The sequence below is a fragment of the Zootermopsis nevadensis genome, unplaced genomic scaffold (genome assembly GCF_977971745.1).
Source record: "Zootermopsis nevadensis isolate Lab colony 2312 unplaced genomic scaffold, Znev_1.0 Znev_ptg000012l, whole genome shotgun sequence".
NCBI classification, from domain to species: Eukaryota; Metazoa; Arthropoda; class Insecta; order Blattodea; family Termopsidae; genus Zootermopsis; species Zootermopsis nevadensis.
The window spans coordinates 3,181,177-3,205,078 of record NW_028259144.1 but is presented as its reverse complement, the minus strand read 5'-3'; the positions used below and the strand labels follow the sequence as shown (position 1 = coordinate 3,205,078).

General features: G+C 40.8%; 1 protein-coding gene across 1 annotated transcript in view; it reads left to right on the top strand.

Annotated features, from left to right (window-relative positions):
- Positions 1 to 1,951: 1,951 nt before the first annotated feature.
- The window catches only part of LOC110841546 (zinc transporter ZIP3), a 29,357-nt gene continuing 7,406 nt past the window's right edge, over positions 1,952 to 23,902 (top strand). Inside the window, exon 1 of the mRNA XM_022087203.2 lies at positions 1,952 to 5,641. Within this exon, the coding sequence (XP_021942895.1) occupies positions 4,258 to 5,641 (1,384 nt within the window). The 5' untranslated portion in view covers positions 1,952 to 4,257. The remainder of the gene's footprint in view (positions 5,642 to 23,902) is intronic.

The following is a 23,902-nucleotide window of genomic DNA, read 5'->3' as shown; positions in this document are numbered from 1 at the left end:
GACAATGTGCTCCGAGGTCATCATTATATAAATGCTATGAAATTTGGACAGACCTGTGCGGGTTGGTGCTAGTCATTTTAACCCCTGGACAGAACACCGCGTTTTCCAGGAGGCAGTGGTAAATATATGTACCATCTGCTTTAACAATCGCTAAAGCTCATTTTGAATTCATGAGTTTTCATATAATTCTCAATGCATGGAGGGGAAATTTCCTTAAACAGCGTTAATAAACCGATTTTGGCAATGGATAAGTGTCGCGTTTTCTTTCAGGTACGGGTTGAATTTGTAATTACCAATCACACGTGCTTCGGCAAGAGACGACATAATGCGCTTAGCGTTTAGACTCCGCCCCAAGTAAGCATTTTGGTTGGTTCGGCTTTAAAGGGTAACTGATGTATCTCGCAAATTCTACCAGAATTTATTTCTATTAGTACGTAGGCAGGCACACGTAAGCCTGTGAGACATGAATACGCAGAACGCCGTGATGGATATGCAACTTGTGTAACATAATTTACGAGGGCCTTACCATACAGATATGCGCACACGTGACTTATTGTTTCCACAGGGATGGGGAAGAGTTTTTAGATACGAATCCCCCTGCATGGTTTCATTTTGTGTTTTGGAAGAGTTTCTGTCCAGTTACTAACCCAGGCTCCTGGTGAAAAACCCTTCTTTGCATTTAAATATCTCAAAACCCATCTTGTCAATTGTACTTCAGTCCACGGTTCCAAGCCCTACCATTATAATACACTTTTTAATAACATCCTCTGTTCTGTTCTGCTGTCCTAAGCGGTATCTTTCTCTGATGAAAAGGACCAAACTTTGCATAACTTACATCTCTTAGTTTCTCTAAGTGTAGTATGTGTACGACGCAAACTGGGACCATCTCTATTGCCGAATGTCTTACAAGCTGGATGAAACAGAAAGGTCTTCAGAGTTATCTGTAACAACAGACGTTGATAGTCCACGAAAGAAAAAGAATATTCAACAAAGAATAATATTTAAGAATTCAGTCCGTACCGCAAAGGAAACACTTCGCCATTACAAATATCATCTGGTTTCTGTCGTTTAAGAAAATAATCGCTGTTTACAATGAGAATCACACGAGACCCCAAAATATAAAAAATGAATTTACTAACTGTTAAAGCAAGTGGTACATATGGTTACCACTGGCCTTTTAAGAATTAATCAGCCGTAGTTCCGCCACTGATACCAAGCGTTCTGAAATATCGAGCAGTTTCATCAGAGTCTCATGACGGGAAGATATTTGGTTGAACATTTCCGAGAAGAAGGCGTCAGGCAGGGACCGCCCCCCGATATCCCAGCTTAACCCGCCATGTCAAGGACACCGCTCACCACTGGTCGGGTCGCATCGGAATTACAGAGCATGAAGTCTGCAAGAGAAATGCTTTGACGTCAGACATGTGCACAATTTGGAGTCGCATTCAACTGAGCCCCTGAAACCACAACCTCGTGAGTCATGGCATTATTCAATGAAGTCTCTCTCAAGCGATTTCTTTGTAACGTAGGAATGTAATGTTTTTGTTGTGCCTCGTAAACTAGATCCAAAAAAAAGTTTTGGATAAAAGTTGTAGAGCTTAATGAGATCTATGTTTCATATCATGTGTACAATTTATTGTACATAAGCATTTTTATAAACACTGATAAAATTTAAAGTAGCTTCATGCAAAGTACGGCCAATGGGCTACAGCTTTTGGTGTAGACAACATGTGCCAAATTTTATCTAAATCCGTTCAATAATTTCGGGGATGAAAGACGCAGGGAAAAGCGTTCGTTTCGTGCAATTCGTACAGAAAAGTCACAAATTTTTTGAAAACCACACACACTTAAATGATACAGTCACCTGTTCTGTGACGCTGCCAGATGAAAGCTGTGACGTGGGGGGGGGGGGGGGGCAGTGTTATCGAGCCGGCAAGCGGTTGCCTGCTGAGGGGGTCACAGTAGTGAAACAGACTTCAGCGGGGTAAGAGTTCGTCGTTCAGTGTCCAGCTCATTTAACCGCAAGAAGCGTGTAACAATACCTTGAAACTTCAACAGTTCCCTCACCCAAGTTTTCAACTTACAGCTTCTAAGGGTTCTTCCACTATAACTAAGTCCACATGACCCCAAAAGTAATAAAAATCCACAGTTAAATGCGATAATACGGAATTAAAAATTCAACGGGAATTTTTATTAACATCCAGAAAACTACAACGGGAGTGACAAGGTGCTTTTATTGAAGATATTCTGTGTTTGTCTACTTCCAGAAATTTTATCATAACTAGACCTGTATGATTTCAAAACAAAAAGCCATAAACAAACCAAAGAGACTAGCAAGAAGTATAGAATAAAAATTGAACGGAAATTGTTTTATTACCACCCAGGAAACAATGAAGGAAGAAGTGGAAAGGCTCTCTTGAAGAATTCGTGTGTGTACCCCCCGCCTCGACCCCTTCCTGCAGTTCCCCCCTCCCCCCACCAGGTTACAAGCATGATGTCGGTGTTCGGACAAGGTGGAACGAACAGGTAAAAGTGGCGTGTTTGCAAGGACTACAGCAGTTAACTGCTGTTACCTTGGTGAAGAACACTAGTGAATTTCGTTCATCTGACGCGTGTACCACGCGGTTCGTTTAATACTGCAATAACCAAATAACTAGTGCCGGAAAAATTAACGGGGGAATGTTGCTGTGCTTTACTTTGAAACATATTATAAACCGGAACTATTTAATTATTGTATTTTTTTAAATCGTGCATCTATATTTGAAGATAAAATAATGAGCTGTTCGTTTTAAATAATTTCGCATTGTCTTTTGAAAACGTATCTGTATCACTGAATGGCAGTTTTTATTTCATCTTATAACGTGATAAGTGTTTATTATTAATGGATTCGTTTTACAGTTTGCGTCAAGTAACATGTGCGAGGATCAAAGATAAACTGGGGACAATATCACATAGAAGTGTTCCCTGTTAATATGTGAATAGTTATCTGTATTCGCAAATTATCTTCAAATCAGCGAATCGTGTGAAATTATTTACTGTGTTCTTAATCACGATAAAACAAAACAAAATCTGTGGAGACTTGTTTTAAATTCTATCGGGTAATTTCTGTTTACACTTACGTGCTCAGTGCTGATATGAAAGGACAGAATAAAATCACGAAGGGCCGAAAACAGAAGTGAATAACATAGACAGCAGAAAGTCTTAACTCGAAACAGAATTTTCTGTTCTTGATTAAAACAAGAGAGAAGCGAACCGCGAGTTAACATATTTAGTTTGGGCGCGAATGGTTATTTTATAAATAGGAGGCACAAACATGTAAATCACATACGTTTACTAACAGAATAAGCTTGAATGACAAAGCAGTTTTTGTAGTGTCTTTACACTAATAGTAAACAACAATAAAATTTCCTTCTCAAATCGCAGACCCAGGAAAATATAATGCTGACAACTTTTACAGCCAGTCTTATTCATGCAGACATTTAAAATAATACTGAAGCATTTCATTTTAAAGATCTGAGTTCGATTTTTAACCCGATATGAATACGTGTGAAACTATCGAGTCTAAGTACAGAACTCTCTAGGCTATAATTTCCAACTCCTTTGACAGCAACATAAAGACGTTCAGTGCACGTTTACCAGAGATTCTAAAACAACCGGATTCATACCAACTTCCAAGAAGTACCTCTCCACTTTCCCTTCAGCCACTGAAAATGGAAACTGCTGTAGCAAGTGGCAATCAAGTTCAAGGCGAGAACGAGAAGCTAGTTTGTGGTCCTTCGAACCTATCGCCTCAACAGTGAAAGCGACGACAGAAAACCCAACCAAACCAATTAATTTCTTCTGAATCGGCAGTGACATTTGTCACTACTCCCGTTTTCACGTCTGAAGGACAACTAACGACACCTAGATTCCCTTCAACTTAGTTGTTCACCTGGAAGTGAATGCTAACGTCGAGGCACAGTGACCGAAAGCCACCTGTTACTAAGGTCATACATATTACGTAAAGAATATCTTAAAAGGGGTCAGGAAAATCCGTTAATCAACTACTCTGACTGTCCTTCAGTCCACTGAAAAGAGAATGGTTCCAAGAACAGTGTTGACTCTGAATTCAGTGAACTTGGAAGAGATTACGTGTCGGGTGTTGAGGAAATAAAACGGTGTAAGGCTTGAATCATCGACGGTTTTTCGAGTTAGTCTACTAACGGATTGCTAGAGAATAGTGTCAGTGGAACAGGACAGTCGAAGCACAGTTGAAACATGGCTCCAGACTTGAACACAACAGAGTCATTACTGGAGGAACTACTCCTTCGGGACTACAGCGATTCTGGAATCAATGAAAGTACCATCGCATCCAAAGTGGCTACAGCAGGATCAGAACTGATTGTTGCTAAAATTGTAGCAATGTTGGTGCTCGGGTTATGCTCTTTCGGCCTTGGAATTCTGCCCGTGAAACTTGCATCATGGTTACATTGGAACAAAGAACCACAATCAACAAAGAAATCTTCTTCGCAACATTTTGTGATATCGTTGCTACTGTGTTTCGGCGGAGGAGTGCTGTTGTATACGACCTTCTTGCATCTGCAGCCAGAAGTCCGGGAAGCCATGGAGGTTCTGCAAAATAACGGAGAGCTACCAGAATTCCGTCATGATCTCCACTTCGCTGAACTCGTCTTCTGCGCGGGGTTCTTCTTCGTGTACCTCGTCGAGGAACTCGTACACGCTGTTCTCGACCGTCGTCCACACGAACATGAGGACGAAGCTGTCCTGCATCGCACCATGAGCCTTCGTCGTTGCTCCCGACATCCTACACACAGTGGCGTCGATTGTAACGGCGACAGCTCTGGAACTTTGATACCGAGAGTCAGCCTCAAGAATTCTTCAGCTGCTGGTAATAAAAATCTAATTAACTCCGGCGACAACTTGGATAACGTTATCACTAACGGAAGTACCGGAAGTAGCATGTCTGCAAGTACACAAGGCCTTCTCAACAGCTCTCTGTCGACAATTATGATTTTGGACAGCGCAAAAAATTCCCCGCTTGATGCTGAGGCGCACATGACAGGAGGTCCACTAACAGGGCTCAGCTCTGTCAAACAGAATCACCACCATCACCACGGACACGGGCATAGCCACGCGATTCCTTTCAAAAATGATGAAGATGGTTTGTCAACAAGTAGTTCGACAGTGGCGAAATCTTTCCGCGGACTCCTGGCGGTACTGGCACTGTCCTTCCACGCGGTTTTTGAAGGATTGGCGGTGGGCCTTGAGTCGAGTGTCGGCAACGTGTGGTACCTATTCGCCGCCATCGCAACTCACAAGCTGGTCATCGCCTTCTGTGTGGGTGTTGAATTGATCAGCACCAGAACAAGACTCGTGCTCATTTTTGTTTACTTGGCCACTTTCGCTGCGGTGACGCCACTTGGTATCGGCGTCGGAATCGCCCTGAGCAGTGACGGCGAGGACGCAGGCACCAGCAGCACAGTGGCGACAGTGGTGCTTCAAGGCATGGCCGCCGGCACCTTGCTGTACGTCGTGTTCTTCGAGGTGCTTCAGAGGGAACGAGCCAGCACGCAGTCTGGGATATGGCAGCTCATAGCCATCATGGCGGGTTTCGTCGTCATGTTTGCTCTACAGCTAGTCAGTAAGTACCACATTTATGTCCTTGTTGGAAATTATGTATGTAATTTCGGACAGGGTTTCGTAAAGTCAGTCATACTTTATTACAAATATACAAAAAAATTTGTACTATGTAAATGCATTGGCCGTTATATCTGTATATACTTTCAGGAATTATTGTCAAACTAATGCAAAATTTCACCCTACGTTAGTTTCAAGGTTCGTTGGACAGTCATACTCGATTAATGGTTGGAAGAGGAGGCGTTCGGATATGAGGGGTAAAAGTTAATATGTTAAATGAGTAGCCGACAAAGGGCAATACTTAAATTTGGAGAATCGCAACAAAACTATAGCTTGAGGAATAGTTTTATTGTTACACAAACAAAACTACAGTTTTGCCTTTGGTTTTGTATGGGTGTCAAACATGGTCTCTCACTTTAAGAGAAAATCACAGATTGAGGATGTCTGAGAACATGGTTCTGACGAAAATATTTTGGCGTAAGAGGTATAAAGTGACAGGAGGATGGATAAAAAACTGCATAATGAGAGGTAGCATAATTTGTACTCTTCATACAATTTTATTAGGAAAAACAAATTAAGGATGATGATATCAGTGGAGCATTTAGAACGCGTGAGGGAGACGCGAAATGTATATAAAATCTTGGTTGGAAAGTCTGAGTGGAAGAGAACATTCCGAAGTCCTAGGCGCAGATGGCAAGAAAATGTTAGAATGAAACTTAAGCAAATAGGGAACATGTAGACTGAACTTATCTGACTGAGGATAATACCGGTTCCGGGTTCTCGTAAACACAGTTATGAACCTGCGTGTTGCATATAAGGCGGGGAAGTTCGTGACTAATACCAGCTTCTCGAGATAGACTTTGCTCCACGGAATTAGATGCTAATGTAAAAAGCCAATAGTGACTGCACCTTGAAATATTTAGCAGCATTTTTCAGTCGTAGAGATAAAAAGACTTTGTTTGGAGAAGGCGCTCGTGACCTATTTCAATACACTCTGTGAGCAAGAGAACGAAATTCCTCAAGCAAGACAGCCAGTAACATGGCCGAGATTCGAACTGGTTTCCTCCTGAATACAAATCTAGAGTGTTACCGCTACATTAACCTGCTCGGTCATTTACCTGTGACGTTCTGTCACGTGCATAGGATGGGCCTTCAACACCGAGACAAACTGTCGAGACCCAAGTGATTGTCTGATCCCTGCCACGTTGCGTCTTCAATGGCGCCATGTTCTTGTGCAAACGACGGCCATCAGTTCACAATTTTGTATTTGCATCATAATCTATCACAGTCGCGGTTCACTCAGTACGCTGGGAAATGAAAAATAAGGAGCGTCAAATCGGAATAGAGAGGAAAGCGTATCAGTTTTCAGGGAACGTTCCCCACACTCGGTCTAAATCCATAACATTTGCATTACACTTCAAAACTAATCATTCCATTCCGTGCGTAATCAAGGAAAAATGATAAACTTCTGACATAGAAGTTTTCGTATTGCGCCTACTTTACGATATTATTCTCCATGCACCACAATCAGCATCATGCTTTACGATTCTAAGAGATTTTTATGAAATATTATTAACTTTCTAACTTGAAATAGCTCAGTGGTCACTATATGAAAAATTGATATTGGTATAAAATAAGGAAAATGTGGGAGATGAATTATTATTATAATAATAATAATAATTTTATTTTTTCATGTGCTAAAAACAGCTAAATAAGGCTAGTAAGAGTGAAGAACTTAAAGTAACAGTACGAGATAAAATCCTAACATCTACTAATGACGTCAGAGATCCGGAAATATTAAATATTAAAAAGAATCACGGTGCAGATGTATAATACGAAGACTAGAGAACATTGGCAAAGAGTAGTGAAAAGACAGTCTATCAAATTAAACGACGCAGCAACCCACAGGGCAGACATCATCATAACTACTCAAGAAATTCCCGGTCATTTATGGAATTCGACGTTTCAAAGTCAGGTTTAAAAAAAAAATCGCACCACTGACGTAACCTCAGACGCTTGAATCCAGCAATAACCTCATACCTTCTTCCTTTAAAATATATTGTAATATTATCCTCCCATCTTCATCTGATTTTCGTAACTGATGTCTAGTCTTCAAGTTTTCAGACAAAAATTGTGCATGAATTTCACATTTCTCACAGAAGCAACATTCCCCGTCCATTTCATAAACCTTGAATTGTTATCTCTAATAAAAATTGTAGGATTTCTGGTTTTCACGGCGGTGAGTCTGAAGATGGCTGTCTTCTGGGTCGTTATGCAGTGTATAGTCTGGTAGAAGTTTACCGACGTTTCAGAGGTCCTTGCTGCCTTCATCATCATGGCGATGAGCAATAAAAATTGTTGGCCAACGTAAATTATCGTCCCACTTCTCCTTTGTCCCGTCACTACCTCTCTCTTTTGTCCAGATAATAACAGGACCCTTTTTTTTTCAAACATCCGCTAGAGTTCGAGGAAGCAGAACAGCTGAACTAGATGGCGGAGATCTGTGTTGCAGTTTCGCTGCTCAAATCTATGCTTCACGTGCTGACAAATTAAAATTCAGTGCAAAAAGGAAGCGTCCAGCACGGATCCAGTCACGACATTTAAGAGCGAAATCTTGCATTCAAGGACAAGGTGTTAGTTCAAGGGCGATGTTCCTTTCATGGAGAACTTTGTACCCACCCTCCACTACAGGAGCCCACTCTCAATCCAAGTTCGTCTCACGACTGTTATACTGAGCTTATAGGATATTGAAGCCTTCACGGTGAGTGAATGTTATCGAAATCTTGCAGGGTGATCAACCGTGTAAGCACGTAGTTATAATCCATCGACTTTCATCATCAGGAGACGTGTTCGTGAAGGCCTCAAATCTGTCAGTCGCTACTCTAGTGTTAACACAGCTTCAAAGCGACCCACTTAGCAGCTCCCGAAATTTATGCAAATCCGGCAACATACGCGCACTAACATTGAGTATGCATAAGTACATAAATAAGTAGGGTACAAACATTCAGAGAGTGGAATGAGTGGAAAGGGAGATAAAATAAGATAATGAGAAGGAAAGCGAACAAAGGACAAAGAATAAGATAAGGAGAAACAAAAGAAAAGAGATTGTAATAAGAGGGAATGAATGGAAGAAAGAATATGGAGAGAAAGGAGAAAATACAAGAAAACAAAATAATTTAATATGAAGACAAAGAGAGGATGAAATAAACAAAATGAGGGAAAAAGCAATGAAAAACACTGAAGAAAAATGGAGAAAGAAAAACGGCCTAACAGAACACAGAAACAGCTGACTAATTATTTGACGTGACTTGTTAAGCAACGCTCCAGTTGCGACTGAATAATGTAGCCCCTGCGTTCTAAAACTCAGTACCCGCAACGCATTCCGAAATAAAACAAGCAACGTCAGAACAGTCGTTGCGGGATGACAACAATGGGAGGTCCCTCCCCCCTCCCCTCCCACTTACTGCACGTGGCTTGGTAACATCAGAGATAAGGCATGTCCTGAAAGGTAACAAAGATTAGCCAAGCGACTTATTTGTTGCGTGCATGTGACTCAACTCTGCGGTGTAGCGGTTAGCATTCCTGAAACCAAGTCTTCATGACGTTCTACGGTACACATCATCGGATTGGCAGCTGCCTGCATCATAGTTAGGTATAAAAATTCCAACGACCTGTGGTGAAGACTGCTTATTTTCTGTTGCGGTCGAGTGGTTAGCACTCCCTTTTAATATTCAGGGCCAATAATAATAATAATAAGATGGGTGAAATAAGTAGTATACGTTCAGCAGCAGAAATATACATAAAATTATCTCCTGAATGGGCGAAAAACTGGGGAGCCCAAGGTGCAAATGGAAGGATAATATTAAAATGGCTGTTAAATGAATATTATGTGTGAGGACTAGATTCATCTGGCTCAGGATAGGGTCCAATGGCGGCCTTTTGTGAAAAAGATAAGGAACCATCAGGATAAAATAAGAGAAATGTTTTGATAAGCTAAGCGAATCTTAGCTTCTCAGGAAGGACTCTGCTCCATCAGTTAACAATTAATGAAGACTTTTACAGATATTTTAATCAGTACTGAAGATGGAGAGATTATGTTCCTCGAAAACTAGTGTCTTCCTACAAGTCCACACGGCGCTACAACCTAGAAGACCAAGGCTGTCGTGAGAGAGAACCTCAGATCTCATATAGTGGCAGCCTACACCTCTCAACTACATCACAAACCTGCTCCTTGAAGGACTTCAAGTCTTCGCGCTGCAGACAGAAATATTCCAGTCTCCGGTACTGGAAAGCGATCCACCGAGGAAGGAACACGAGAAGCGGATAATACATTACGGTGCTAAAGAACGAACACAACGGCCGTCCCAGACTGCAATGTTGTAGAAACGTGGAAGGCGACCACCTTTAATACCGACTTTTAAATAAAAATTATGAGATGAAAAGTAATTTAATGGAATGTAAAACCGTAAGGAAGAACGAAGTTTCGATAAATTGTCATTTATCGTGGCCCGCGAGTCAGTTAGAAACTGTCACGTGCCCCCCAGGTCTTCTTATAAGGTTGAGTAACTGAAGTGTAGAACTGGATCCACCGATTATGGCCGCTGACTTGTAGGGAGTTTGGTCACGCTTTGTAGATTTTCCTCACGTATCGACACATTTGGTCATCCTTTGTCACGACTTCAACGCAGGTCACGCTTTGTGACGCTTATTATTATTTAGTGTTCTGTCTGACGACAGGTCCATATGAACAGGATTCTTCCATCCTTTTCTCGGACTGGGACCTGTTCATATACGTTCTTGGCAGATGATCCAGAAGTGGTTTGCCATTGCCTTCTTCTGTGTGTGAATGGAGTAATTGTTGGGATGCCACGGAGGAAAACTCCGTGTTGCCTAGACCACGGCCTTGCCCAACACAAGTTATAAATTCGGGCACCGCCGGGAATCGAACCCGAGACCCCAGGATTACAAGGCCAGCGTTCTAACCGCTAGACCACGCTTACGGTGTGTTATGTACGGCACGGTTAATTTTTACTAATTTCCAATACGGTAGATGAAGGTATGACAGGTTAGGCTGTTAGGATATGTTGGGTTAGGTTAGGTTGGGTTATGTTATGTTAGGTTAGCACGCATAAGTCACACAAAATCTCACTTATGACTCTCAAAGACACTTGGGGAGACCTAAATATAGATGAAGGACAATAATAAAACACTTTTCAGAGAAATAGAGTCAAGGGGTGTGAATTGTGTTCACATGTCTCAAAAAAGATTTGAATGGAAGGCCTTAAACAACACGTGATATCCCATATAACGTAGAATTTATTCAGCTGAGGAACTACGTAGCTTTCAATACGAAAACCCTGCAGCATGTAATAGGATAATAAGTACATGAATGAGGGTCAGATGGGTGAATACAGCAAGAGAGAGTGTGGACGTCGCAGTGCTGGCAGGTGGAATGGACGAGTCAATATTTGCCCACTAGTGAGAGGACAGCCACGACAGGTCGGAGGGCAGAATGTTCTTCTACCTGACGGGAAATTGCCTGTCTTTCGCATCCCACTTCATCCTGAGCTCTGTTAACTTCCCATCGATCCACATTCACTTCTGGTAGCGTCTTGGCCTGGCGACGAATTGACCCGCCCAGTTATCTGTAGCAGTAGCGATTTGGGGCGAGGTCACAGACACTTTTATTTGTCATAGCGTCCAGAGTGACTTTGGGGTCCACAAAGCCTTCTACTCAATAGATACCAAGCGTTTTTTTCCCCGAGAGCAAAGCAACAGATCAGTCCTCACTGAACCACACGAGTCCACTTTATGAGAGAACTGAGTTGTCGCGTTTTCCACAATAATAATATCATACCATCACGAGCTTCAAGCTTCTCAGGGCGACAAGTATGAAGACGGATGGCTGTATTCTTGTGCTTGCAGCCACCATTATAAGGGCGAAGCACCTAGGAAACGTTGGTAAACTTCTACCAGACTACACAACGCAACATCCCAGAAGACCGTCCATCTTCATTCTCATCTACTAAAACAATTTAAATTATACATAAGGAAACGTTTAATATTGGCTATTACATATTCATTGTCGCATTTCGACCATGTTTTCATAAGCTTATGTTATCACAGAATACGATTTATTTCAATATACATTAAGTAATTCAAATTATATTTATTACAATTTTAACAGCGTCCTTTTCAGTAACGGATCCTCTGCGGACACCATGTTTATATCAACACTTTGATTCAGTTTGAACGCCAAAAAATTTCGTGTACTGTTTCCGAAACAACCTTTGTATGAAAATAAATATAATGTATATGATTTACGAAAATATTCAACTCATTCCATAAAAATGTTACATAATATAAGTATGTAATTAAATTTTAAAACTTTAGAAAATTTTGTTTTAATTTTGATGAATTTTTAACTGCAGAGCAGCACGGAATTTCAGGAACTTTCGCTTCCATGGCAGTCTAACAAAATTGACAACGTAATTTTGTTTTGTGTTTGGACGTAAAGAGATAATTTAATCTGTTTTGGAGAAAAGGCAACATGAACAAATCTAATTGAATGACCAAACAACAACTTAAAGTTTATTTCCCTTACGTGTTCGAAAGGCACAAGGCTCAGAGCTGTGGGTCTGTCGTGAGAGAAAGTGAAGGAGAATGCAAATTTGTGTTTGTGACTTTCTTTGACGTCTGTCTGAAATAAGAACGGCACACAGACACCCAGAACTTGTTTAACCGTATCATCTGTCACCTTACTTCATCCGTGTGTTATTTAACGACGCTGTATTAATTGTCAAAATTATTTAGCACCACATGAGATGAAAGGACGCTTGAACAGGTTAGCATCTCAGTACCCATCGTCGCATAAAGTGGGCAGCACTGCTGCTTTGTATTCTCAAGGTCTTGGGTTCAAATATCGGTCAGGATACTGCCTGTCTTAAACATCCCACGGATATTTTATTCCACACCATTCTCAATTAATAACTTACAATCAATCGAAAACCCGTTGTTGCCCTCTATAATCAATATTGTTAAATAATGAAGAAATGATCTTCTAACTCCTTGAAACAACGAAAGTTACTCAGATGACCAAGGGCTTACCAAAATAAATTCGCCTGATAACTGAATTCCTTTCGCCGAAATTACCATTGGATTCTGAGACGCCATTAATAATTTCCTGTAACAACTGTCTTGCGGGCAGCACTTCCTTAATAACGTCTTTAATTATGACGTAAATTTATGAGTAACATATAATGTTAATTGATCTTTAAATTAGTGGAAATAAAGGAAGACAAAGAATGGACGAAATAAAGAAAAAGGGAAAGGTTAAAAAATGTAAAAATGGATGAAAGGAAAGAAGGAACGAAAGAAGGCAGGAAGAGGAAAGAATAGAAAGTAATAAGAAAAATCCAAAAAACAAATGGCCTAAGAGAAGGAATAAGACAAAGAAGGAAGATAAAAACAATGTAGGAAACGAAGAAAGAACAAAATAAATAAATATTGTGTGTAAGGTAAATAACTATCTAAATTTTTATCGTACGACGTTGTCGTAAGAGATTTAAGCTCAGACCCACGCCTTTGTTGTACGTTTCTTCAGACAAAGAGAACGCGTACAATAAATAATAGCACAACACCTTCGCATGTCTGTAACATTACGATACTTACACCCTTAATGTTTTAGAAATCTTATGTTTTTATAGGATAATACAACGGTATTACAAGAAGCAATGAGTGTCTTCTCGCTTTCGAAATTTAGAAAGGATCTTCTTATACTACAGCATCGTTGGGATGAAGCCTGACCATGCACCGAACACAAAAAAACAAAACAAAACAAAAAACAAAGCCAGGACGTACGTAACAGCATCCACGGTGCAGTTACCACGGCAACAATCCGCCGGGTTGCGTCGCTGTCTGGGATTTTTATCACGGAGTGAGGCTGGAGAGAAATGAAGAAAGAACTCCAAGTTATCTTTCTTCTAAACTCAGGGAGGGATCCAAAGTGGCCCCTGTCCTTAACGTTTTCCAAGTTGGAGGATCACCCCTTGTCAGCTGTCCTCACTGATTGTCTGATATACTCTCAGCTATCTTCCACATCTGGAGAAAGTTTCCTCTGTATGTAACATGAGGACACTCCAGATACTCCACGGCGTCGCGACAAGAATCTTTACATGGTAGTTGAAACAGTGTCGTTAAATAACGTAAGAACAAAAGGAGGCCACATTTGTGTACCCTCAAATCACGGAGCGGAAACTGAGGGCGGAATTCAACTCCCTTTTCTTTATCTGTCACTCCGGTGCAACTTCATTATCGCAGCTGCAATAATTAAACCTTTCACTGTAATTTAATTTGATTTTCTACTTTCACCTTCGTGTCGACTGCGTTTATCTGCTCTACCCCCCTCTCCCCTCCCCACTGAACTCTTATAATTACACCAGAGCGTAATTTACAGATTTGGTCGGGTAGCGAGACGTAGAAAACAGATCTAACAGCCATCCCCGTCTGTCTCGTTAATCCTGTTAAAAAAGGATCGTTTAAACGCGTTTTCAACCCTGCGGGGCGCATATTACAATTGCTTTGTCCACGCGCATGAAACAACACGAGAAAGGACACATATATTATAATTTAACTTGATATTCGAGAATTTTTTACGAGGAAAACTTCGTAGCCATTTGAGTTCTAATTCAGATGGGATAGTTTTACATAATAACATAAGTATTATCAGAATACGTTATTCTACATAAATACTGGGAACTGGGAACGACCCGTTCTTCAAGTGCCTGAGCACTGCGGGTCCCAACTTTTCATTGGCTCGATCTATAGACATTCGGTAGGACTCCTTGGACGAGGGATCGGCCAGTCGCAAGGCCTCTACCTGTACACAGGACAGCACAAACATCCATGGCTTGAGCGGGATTCGAACCCACGGTCCCAGCGACCAGGCGGCACAAGGCCCACGCCTCAGACCGCGCGGCCACTGCGGACCCCACATAAGTGCGGTCGCTTCAATTGTTTCAGCAAATCGAAATTAAAGAAGCCTGGATTCCGTTTCAGACTGCAACACAATCAACTGATTCCTACAAGGTCTTCCTCAAGACCCGACATTTTTTAACTGGTAAACAAAGCTCCTGATTTTCTAAAATCCGAAGATTCATTGCCATGTTAACAAAGTTCCCTGCGTTGTCAACAATTTTACGAACTCAATAAAATCTTCTCGGGCGATCATCTGCCGCGTCGACTGGTTAAAACAACAAGTCGACGTTTCAGAGACCATCAGAGTTCAAATCATAAATTTTACAAACTGTTCCTCTGAGATTCGTTTTAATTTGGTGCTCCCACTTGCAACTAAGGTTTTTAAAGTGACGTCTTTCCTTTAGTGTTTCAGATCAGTTTCCAGTAAGAAGTGTGGAGAGTGTTTCCCCTTTCAGAGGCGGGATGCTGAGAATTCTCTTGCAATTTCCTTTCTGAATGTTCCACAGAACTCTCAATTTAATTGAATTATGAACAGAAGCAACATCAAATCCCGCACAGACTCCAACCAATGATCGAATGGATAACAGATTCTCAGAACGAAGTCCCTAGTTTAATCCCAATGTTGTTTACTCGCTCGACAATCCGTCTTCACATCGCCTTGGGACTATTTCGTGATCAAACTACTTTCAAGCGTTCTTTCGCTTAGAGCAAACAAGAAATACGATGTAAGACTTGAGGTTCTCACAGCGGTGAATATGAAGATTTCTGTCTTCTGGGTTATTGCGCTACACAGCGCAATAACCCAGAAGACAGAAATCTTCAAGAAATACGATTCTAATGCGTGCCTTACTGCCTCAAGCAATACAATGCGGGTTACGTCATGTCTGAACTAATGCCTCCAGTTATGGTCTATGTGACCTTTTCGACCTTCGCCCTCTGATCGATCACCTTGTCTGTCGGTCACTTCGATTTTACAAAATGATTTTATGTTTTTATTCTGTCTCCTTATCTTTTATAGCAAATGTAGGTTTTAGGAGCTGGAAATTTTGGCTAGTGACTGAAGTTCATATCTTCATAACAAATTTACGGCAGTTAAGTTTTAATATGACCCCCACATCTACTCCTAGGTTTCCTAAGTATCATCACACAAAGCTTTTCCAACAAAAATGTTATACGCATTTATTGTTTCTCCCCAGATTAACTTCCGTGTTTCGAGAATTTGGAATTCGGTGCTCTGTAGCGATCAAACAATGCGGGGGGTTTAATCTGACAATTCGACGTGCACCGTATCTAAATGAAATTGCTCTTACAATAAGAATTACGATGACAGGCGGAAATGTGATAGGTAAAACCACATCGCACGTACTACGTATCTACTGAGATAATAATGTAACTAGCAGACAAACCCAAGCCAGAAAAAACAACAACATGAAATTCTGACATGTATTAGCTAGTTTACCATTAGTAATTCAGAAATGAGTCAGTAGTGTGACGACATATGGACCGAAGGCCATGATCGATTCCAGTGAAGAGCGTCTTATCCATCGCGTCCAGAATACCTCTGGACCACAGGTAGTCGGGATGCAGGATCGGAAGATAATACAGTGTAGGCCTTCCACCTCCCTTACACACCATGATAGATAAACTACCTTAATTTCCATCAGATGCAGAGGTTAACAATTCTTGGAGTCCTACCTCCAGGCTCACTATACGCTTTATACTTTCCTCTTACTTTAAATATTGAAATGAATTCTTTAGACTGGGCAATTCTCTCTATTTGTTTTGTAACAGCGTCAACAGACTATCATCCATAGCAAAATTGGTCCCAAGAAGTGTCAGTTATCTTTCGTCTGAATCTGTCTGACCAACCACTTGCATCTGTCTTCGGGTGGCAGCGTCAAGAAGATGACCGGCCTTAAGACTCTTGAACCTTCCTGTATCTCTCCCCAGATACTTGTAACTTTACCAAATAAGGCCGTATCAAATAATGGTTAATGTTTCAACAGCGGAACTACGGCGAAAGTTCGATCTTCTTCCTCTGGAAGTTTACATCAGGTTGAAACACTGTTGCTCACCTGTGAGCACGCAGATTAAGACCTGATACTATTCGTATACCACGTAACGGGCGCAGGAATATTGTGAAAAAGGATCAAGGCTCATTCTCTCGTGCCTGAAGAGTTACAACATTTGCATCCTTAACGTATGACAAACAGAACAGCTAGAGAAAACAGTCTGATGTGATTGAAGTCAGTGAGCATAATCCAAGGAGTTCCACTACGGGACCAAGGCTTTGAGGCCCAAATCGGGTAAAACTTCCGCATATGAGAATGTCACCTTTCGACCTTACATGGGTTCGTATTGTTTTTATAAACATGTGAGATTTGAGGTTCTCACAGCTGTGAGGATGACAATGTTATTCTTATGGGTTGTAACGCCGTGTAGACTAACGTTTCGGAGAAGAATACTGTCTCCATCTTCAGGGCTAAAATCCTTGAATTTTCTACAAAACATTATTAACTGGAAACAAGATAAGTGGATTTATTGATCAGTAAATCAAGAAAAGAATGAGATGGATAAGGAAACAAAGCAGAAAATATAGAAAAACAAAGAAGGGAAAGTACATAAAGAATAAAATAAATAAAATAGAAATATAGAGGAGGGAAAAGAAAGAAGAAACTAGAAAGGGAATAATAAAGGGAGGAACGAAAGAAAGACGAAAGTGGCAGCTATCGCTTATTTGCCAGACGCTGATTCACGAGCGGTGTTGTCCCAATATTAGGTTCAGTCAACTACGCTTACAGCTTTAAAAATAATAAACAAGAATTGTATTATAGTGAATATCAGGTGGACGAAAGGAGAATACACCAACGTTTCGAGAACCACCTTCCTGCTCGTCCTCGTGGCACTGAAGAAGCGTCATTACGCATTGCCCCATATAATCAAATATACAGTTCTGCATCTTCAACATCCAAGTTATATATATAGCAAACCTGCTGTGAGATCTGTCTACCTGTTGTTCCCTTTTTGGGCGTGTCCTGCCTGTTACATGCAGTCTGTATTAATAATGAGCAACACACACAATTCATATGAATGTTTTATTACACACGAATGTCGTCTCATGCGCATTTATGTTTTGTGTTTCCCGAGATCTCCTATTCGAATCTTGGTCCATAACCTCCTGTTTTTACTGACGCATTCAATGGAATCCTTCAGACTGCCCTTGAAATGAAACACAGAAATTCTCTGCTCCATGGAGATAGTTTAGTCGTCATTTTTCATCTAAGACTAAACAATAAATACAGGAGAGAGAGAATAGAACAAATATCTTTCTCATAAGAACAAGATGAAAGAAACAAATATGTGTAAACCAATTTTTACTGTACGATTTCCCTCGAGAGTGAACCAAGTCTCAAGGCACGCGGTGATTCAACTTCTGGCAGTGGAAATTACCGGTAGCTATGGTAAATGTAATTGGAATAAATAATATAATTTATAACTTGTGTTGGGCAAGGCCGTGGTCTAGGCAACACGGAGTTTTCCTCCGTGGCATCCCAACAATTACTCCATTCACACACAGAAGAAGGCAATGGCAAACCACTTCTGGATCATCTGCCAAGAACGTATATGAACAGGTCCCAGTCCGAGAAAAGGATGGAAGGATCCTGTTCATATGGACCTGTCCTCAGACAGAACACTAAATAAAATAAAAATAAATAAATAACGTGATAGCGAAGTGATAACACGACTATTGTCTCCGGGCCGATGTGAACCCAGTACCTTCAAATACAAAGTAGGCGTGCTAACCACTAAGCAGCAGTTTTCGGTGCCATTGTCCGGAAATATTACATACAACGTCTGAGTGTTAATCAGTCTCAGTTCTGTTTAAAATTCTTAAGAAAGGAAAGGCTGATTTTGCGTCAGGTGGTTTTTCAAACGCCGTTATGATGATATGCATCTTATAGGAAATTTAATTAGATCTAGGCGGGTGACAAGGCATGAGGAGCTGACTCACTGGAGCGTTGTGTCACGCTCAGCGGAGCCGTTGGTGGTTGGGGTCACTTCCCCGAAGACGACATTAGCCATCCAAGACGCTTGAAACACAGTCCAAGCGAAAAGAAACAACAGGGCTTCGAAGCGGCAAGTAAGAGTTATCATCGAAAGCAATAATGAAGTTCGGCGAAGTGGGTGGTCGACGTATGACAGTAACGGTTTTTAGAGCGTGTTGTAGTAGCAGCATTGCATCTCATATACAGCCTCTTTAACATCTTTCATAATTGTCAGTATTTAATTTTACTAGTAGGAACCGCGAGCAAATGCTTTTTTATTTAAAAATTACATTAATCTGGGAACCGATCGAATGTTTGTAGGTTTCAATTTTTACTTCCAAATAAACCAACAAATATCACATGTAACAGTGATGACCTCCGAAATCAGACGTTAATGTAGGCTAAGGTTGTGACAGGTGTTCAACAAATTCTGTAGTTCAGAATCTAATGCTGTCTATTGTCCGTGGCCTTGCAGGTTATCTGGAACTACAGTCACACGATGTCCTCAGCGATACAGCTGTTAAAATAACGATTCCCTCGCTGTGCACGGTGCCTATCAAATTCGCTTATACGCTTCGTGCAAGAGTGAACCTCGCATCGTGTTTTTTTTCCCGTTGGAGAATAAAACTGAACATATCCTGCTACTGAAAAAAAAAAGTTTTAAAATTTTTATGCGAATTAAATTTTAATTACTGAATATGTTAAAGCCAACTTACAAAAAGCATGTTTTATTGTAACAACATACAGAATAAAGTATTCGGCGCTTTTAATAGAGGCTACATTACTGAAAAGAGGTCGGTGAAGTTCACATGCCTCTCTATTACAAAATTATTCATACTATGTCAGAATAAAACTTTATTCTTGCTTACTCTTCATTAAATATTCGCCATGTCAAAAAATGTTTCAGATAAAAGTTACAGTTTTTAGTATGTTCTAAACGTTCTTTTACGTCATTTTTGTGTAAAATTCTAATTCTTACACGATCGATAAAGTTCTTTTCTGCTTCATGTACTCTTATTCACAGAGAACTAAGGAAGTTCGTCTCGAAGACTACGCAGCAAGAGTGTACTTGTGTGCATGTTGCTTCGAGGGAAGAAAGTACGAAATAGCTTAGTAAGGATAACGGTCCTCGGGCCAAATTTCAACGTGGGGCATCCAGAATAAGAAGCGAGTGTGTTATAAAAAAGGAAATTATACGCAGAAAGGCTGGGTTCCACACAAAAATTTTCAATCCCCTGTAACAGACGGATGGTCGGAAAAAATCGATGTGTAGAAGTAAAATTATTCACGTGTGCTGCATTGTGAAGCATAAATAACAGTGAATTTACTTCGTCACTTTTTACGTATGAGAAAATTAACCTATGTTTTAGAGGCAATAAAATATGAGAATATTACGTTACGTATTTCACAGAAATGAAAGTGAAAGCAAATAAAACGCCACAACGACAAAAATATGAGGAAAAAACGAGTTTAAAACCAAAGTAAATTAAAATATTTACCGCATTCATCGCTGAATATAATTACTAAACAATTCCAGTAACGGAAAAGGCTGAGAAACTTTATTAACATTCCTGTGACAAATACGTTCTACTAGGCCTACGTGACAGTGTACGAATTTATTAAAATGGAATGTCCAAAGTTTCAGCAAATGGATCGATCCGCCTGTTTTACGTTGTCATGAAATGATTAAATATGTCGACTAGAACCGAATGTTTTTTAGATTTGAGGCCCTCACGGCGGTGAGGAAGAAGATGGCTGTCTTCTGGGTGTGGCGTCATGTAGTCCGGTAGAAACAGACCGAGGTGCTTACTGACTCTTATCATCGGGAAATCCCGGGTTTAAATGTCGTCTCGGAGACAGACTATCCTGATTGCGATTTACGTGGTTTTCCTCGACAGATCTAGTAAAATGCCACGATAGTACCTTAAATTAGGCCATGACCGCTTCCTTCCATATCCGTAGTCATTAATCACTATATCATTCGACGCTATACTGTCTGAGCCATTTTGATGATCGTTAAATATACCACAGATAATAACATCAGGTATATTCCGGGATAGTGCTTTAGGAAAGGACAGTGCATCCTTCTCGTTTGATAATTCACAGCATTATGGCGTCAGAAATTGTATAAAATGTACGAAGTTTAGGAAGCGTCGTCAAGGGGAGGGGGGGGGGGGGACCCCCGCAGACCTGACGTCTTCATTTGAAGAAAAGTGTTCCAGAAAGCTGTGTTGTTTTGGTCTGTTATTGATTGGAACCAAGACGAAATAGTTGCTGGGCGCAGGGAAGGGAAGCTGTGTGAGTCAGACTTGTTTCGCATCTTGGCGTTCAGCTTCAGGGATTGCGAGACACATAGATATAATGAATATGACATAAGCCTTTTTTGAAGCACCAGGTCGGTGTAAACGTGCTCCTGAACCATAATGAGTGACCGCCCCCTCACCTTGCCTGATATCGTTTCTTTCAGTTGCGTGTTCTTTGTGGACGGTGAACGTAAGCGCCCTATCGACGGCAATGCCCGCACACGACGCCTCTTGCATCGTAATAGACTGCAGACTTTGTGCGTGTCTTGGTCCAGAGTTCAAAGTCAAGTAGAAATACACCGAATTCGGTGGTTGGTGGTTCGAATAGAAATTAGATAGTTTCGTAATAAAATGAGACGAAACGCTATTTGAACAGAAGAAGGACAACGTGACGGGAGGCTGGAAAAAACTGCATAATAAGGAGCTCCATATTTTTTTACTCGAAACTGAACAGGCCTATTATTAGGCTGATAAAACTAATGAGATTTAGATGGGTGGGACATGTAACATGAGTGGGAAATCTGATAAATGTGTGCAAAATTATGAACGGAAAAGAAGATAGCACTCAGAAGAACTAGGATGAGATGGAAGGGTAATATTAAAATGCATCTGAAGAACACAGGGTGAGAGGATGTGGACTGGATTAATCTGGCTTAGGATAGGAGCCGATGACAGGCTGTTGTGAACACGATAATCAACATTCGTGTTCCACAGTTGAACAGCGTGTACGAACAGATTCTCATAAGGACTCTGCTCCTTGGAGTTAATTCAGTTCACTGGCTGCAAGGCCTACTTATTCTTCGACATCATGAGCCCATTAATGTGTAATAAATAGCAGTCGAGAATCTAAATCGGAACAGAAACGCGGATGTGTGTTCTAAGTAGATTTAAACACGAGCAATCAAACAACTTTACATGTTCTTACAATTTGAACTCGCTGCTGACAAGCTGAGAGCACTGACCTGAAGTACACTCTTCTATTTGGCTTGCCCACTGAGCTAAACGCACTTCCCTATGCATACAGAAACAAGTTTCAATCAGGCAAGAAAGTTGACGTTGAATTATAAAGCTTCCGTTGCAATTATTCGTATAACGAGGCAAGAAATGCGTCCCGATTTTCGAGAGAATATGGACCCACAGAACATGACCTACTTAGTGGTTAGAGCCTTCTTCTGTGGGCCACCCAGCAGTCTTTCTGGCCATGACGTCGGCTGACTGCCGCTTCTGCGAGAAAAAGAGTGGCACATCTACTCAACAGAACAATTTGGCTCACAGTCATTGAATAATTCACGGGTTTAAGCAGCATGGTTCGTGTAAAAAATTCAGTCCTCTGAGACGAAACTGATCGGTCTGCGAATAAATTTTTCGTACCAATATCTTCACATCACTTGGCTTTAAAGGGTAATACTTTGTTTCTTCTACCTTTAAAAGAACGTAACAAAATTAGAATTATCTGGATGAGAAATTACACCTCCATCGTTATAATCGATAGGAGCTATGTTAATAACAATATGACTAGTCACTCAGCAGTACTTTCACTGAACAAGAGCATTCGCTGTATTATGTAAGGAGGGTTGCACGGATGCCTAGTGAAAGTGGACATAGCTCGCTTTTAAAATTAGCAAGCCACACAAAAACAAATGCAGTAGGTTACATCGCCGTGTCATAGCTCAGGCGGTAAGTCACCAATTTCTCACCTTCTCATATTCAACATAGAGTTACTCAGAGCAAAAGTGTACAATTTTTAACTCACAAAACACTGAAGTCGGAGTCGCAGGGACCATAATTTTTATTTTACATTTCACCACCACCCCAATGCACCTGGTGAATATGTTATCGCCCCCATATGAAAACGTCGACACCCGCCCACAAGACGTCACGACGTCACAAGCCAGGAGACAACGATCCACATTCTCGGCCGATGTTCCTCCTTTAAAATGACAGACCGAGTTTCAGGCACATACAAAAAACGAAACTACAGAATTGCCACAAACCACAAGAGCTCGGGCACAGCCTTTGAAGCTGACTGAGCAGCTGTATAATACGAGCTTCTAAAGAGAACTACAAAGCTCCGCTATCGGGTATCAGCTGTGTACAAAGTTAGTTTCGATCAAACAGATCCCTGGAGAGGGTTTCACATTCAATGGAGCAGGTTAGATGAAATTTCCTTTCATTTCACTTTGCTCTGCCCGCCAGCCACAAAGAGGAAGGGGGAAAAATAGAACGTTTACTTTACTTCATATTATCCATCAACAAATTATAGCATAGGAAATTCTTATCTGAGTAGACAGCTCAGAACATTTCAAGATTTGGGACACGAACTTAGGACCTCATACTTTAAACGTAACATTGTTTTCACCAGCTACTCCAGGCAAATTCTTTAAAAGTGCGCCTACAAATGGAGCTCTATGCAACAAGCAGTATGTAAACCTATACAATATCTAAGAGTTATTATTATTATTATTATTAATAAGAAATAAAAAGAATTGAATTGAATTATTACTATTATGAAATAGTGCGGGACAGGGATTAGTTGCGGGCTGTTGTCAACAAGGTAACCAAACAAACACCATGGAATAAAGTTCTTCTTGAGAAACTAATAGTCGCTCAGCTTGTCAAATCATTCCACTCCTTTTATATAACCCGCAGGTTCGGTATCGTGTTCATAAAATACTGCCACTGAGCAGGACTGCATGACGAATCCAGCCCACAACTTGGTAAACTATTTATATAAGATACATTTTAATATCATCCGCGCCCAGGTCTTCCCTTCGATCTTCACACTGAAATATTTCTCATCGCTACCATTCGTACTACATGTTCTACCCATGCCAATCTCTGTGATAAAAGAACTTTTTGGGTCCATAAAACATGGGGAATATTTTCGTACATTTATTTGCGTTGCGTCAGCCCTACTTAGATGAAGAGCGAAACGAAAGG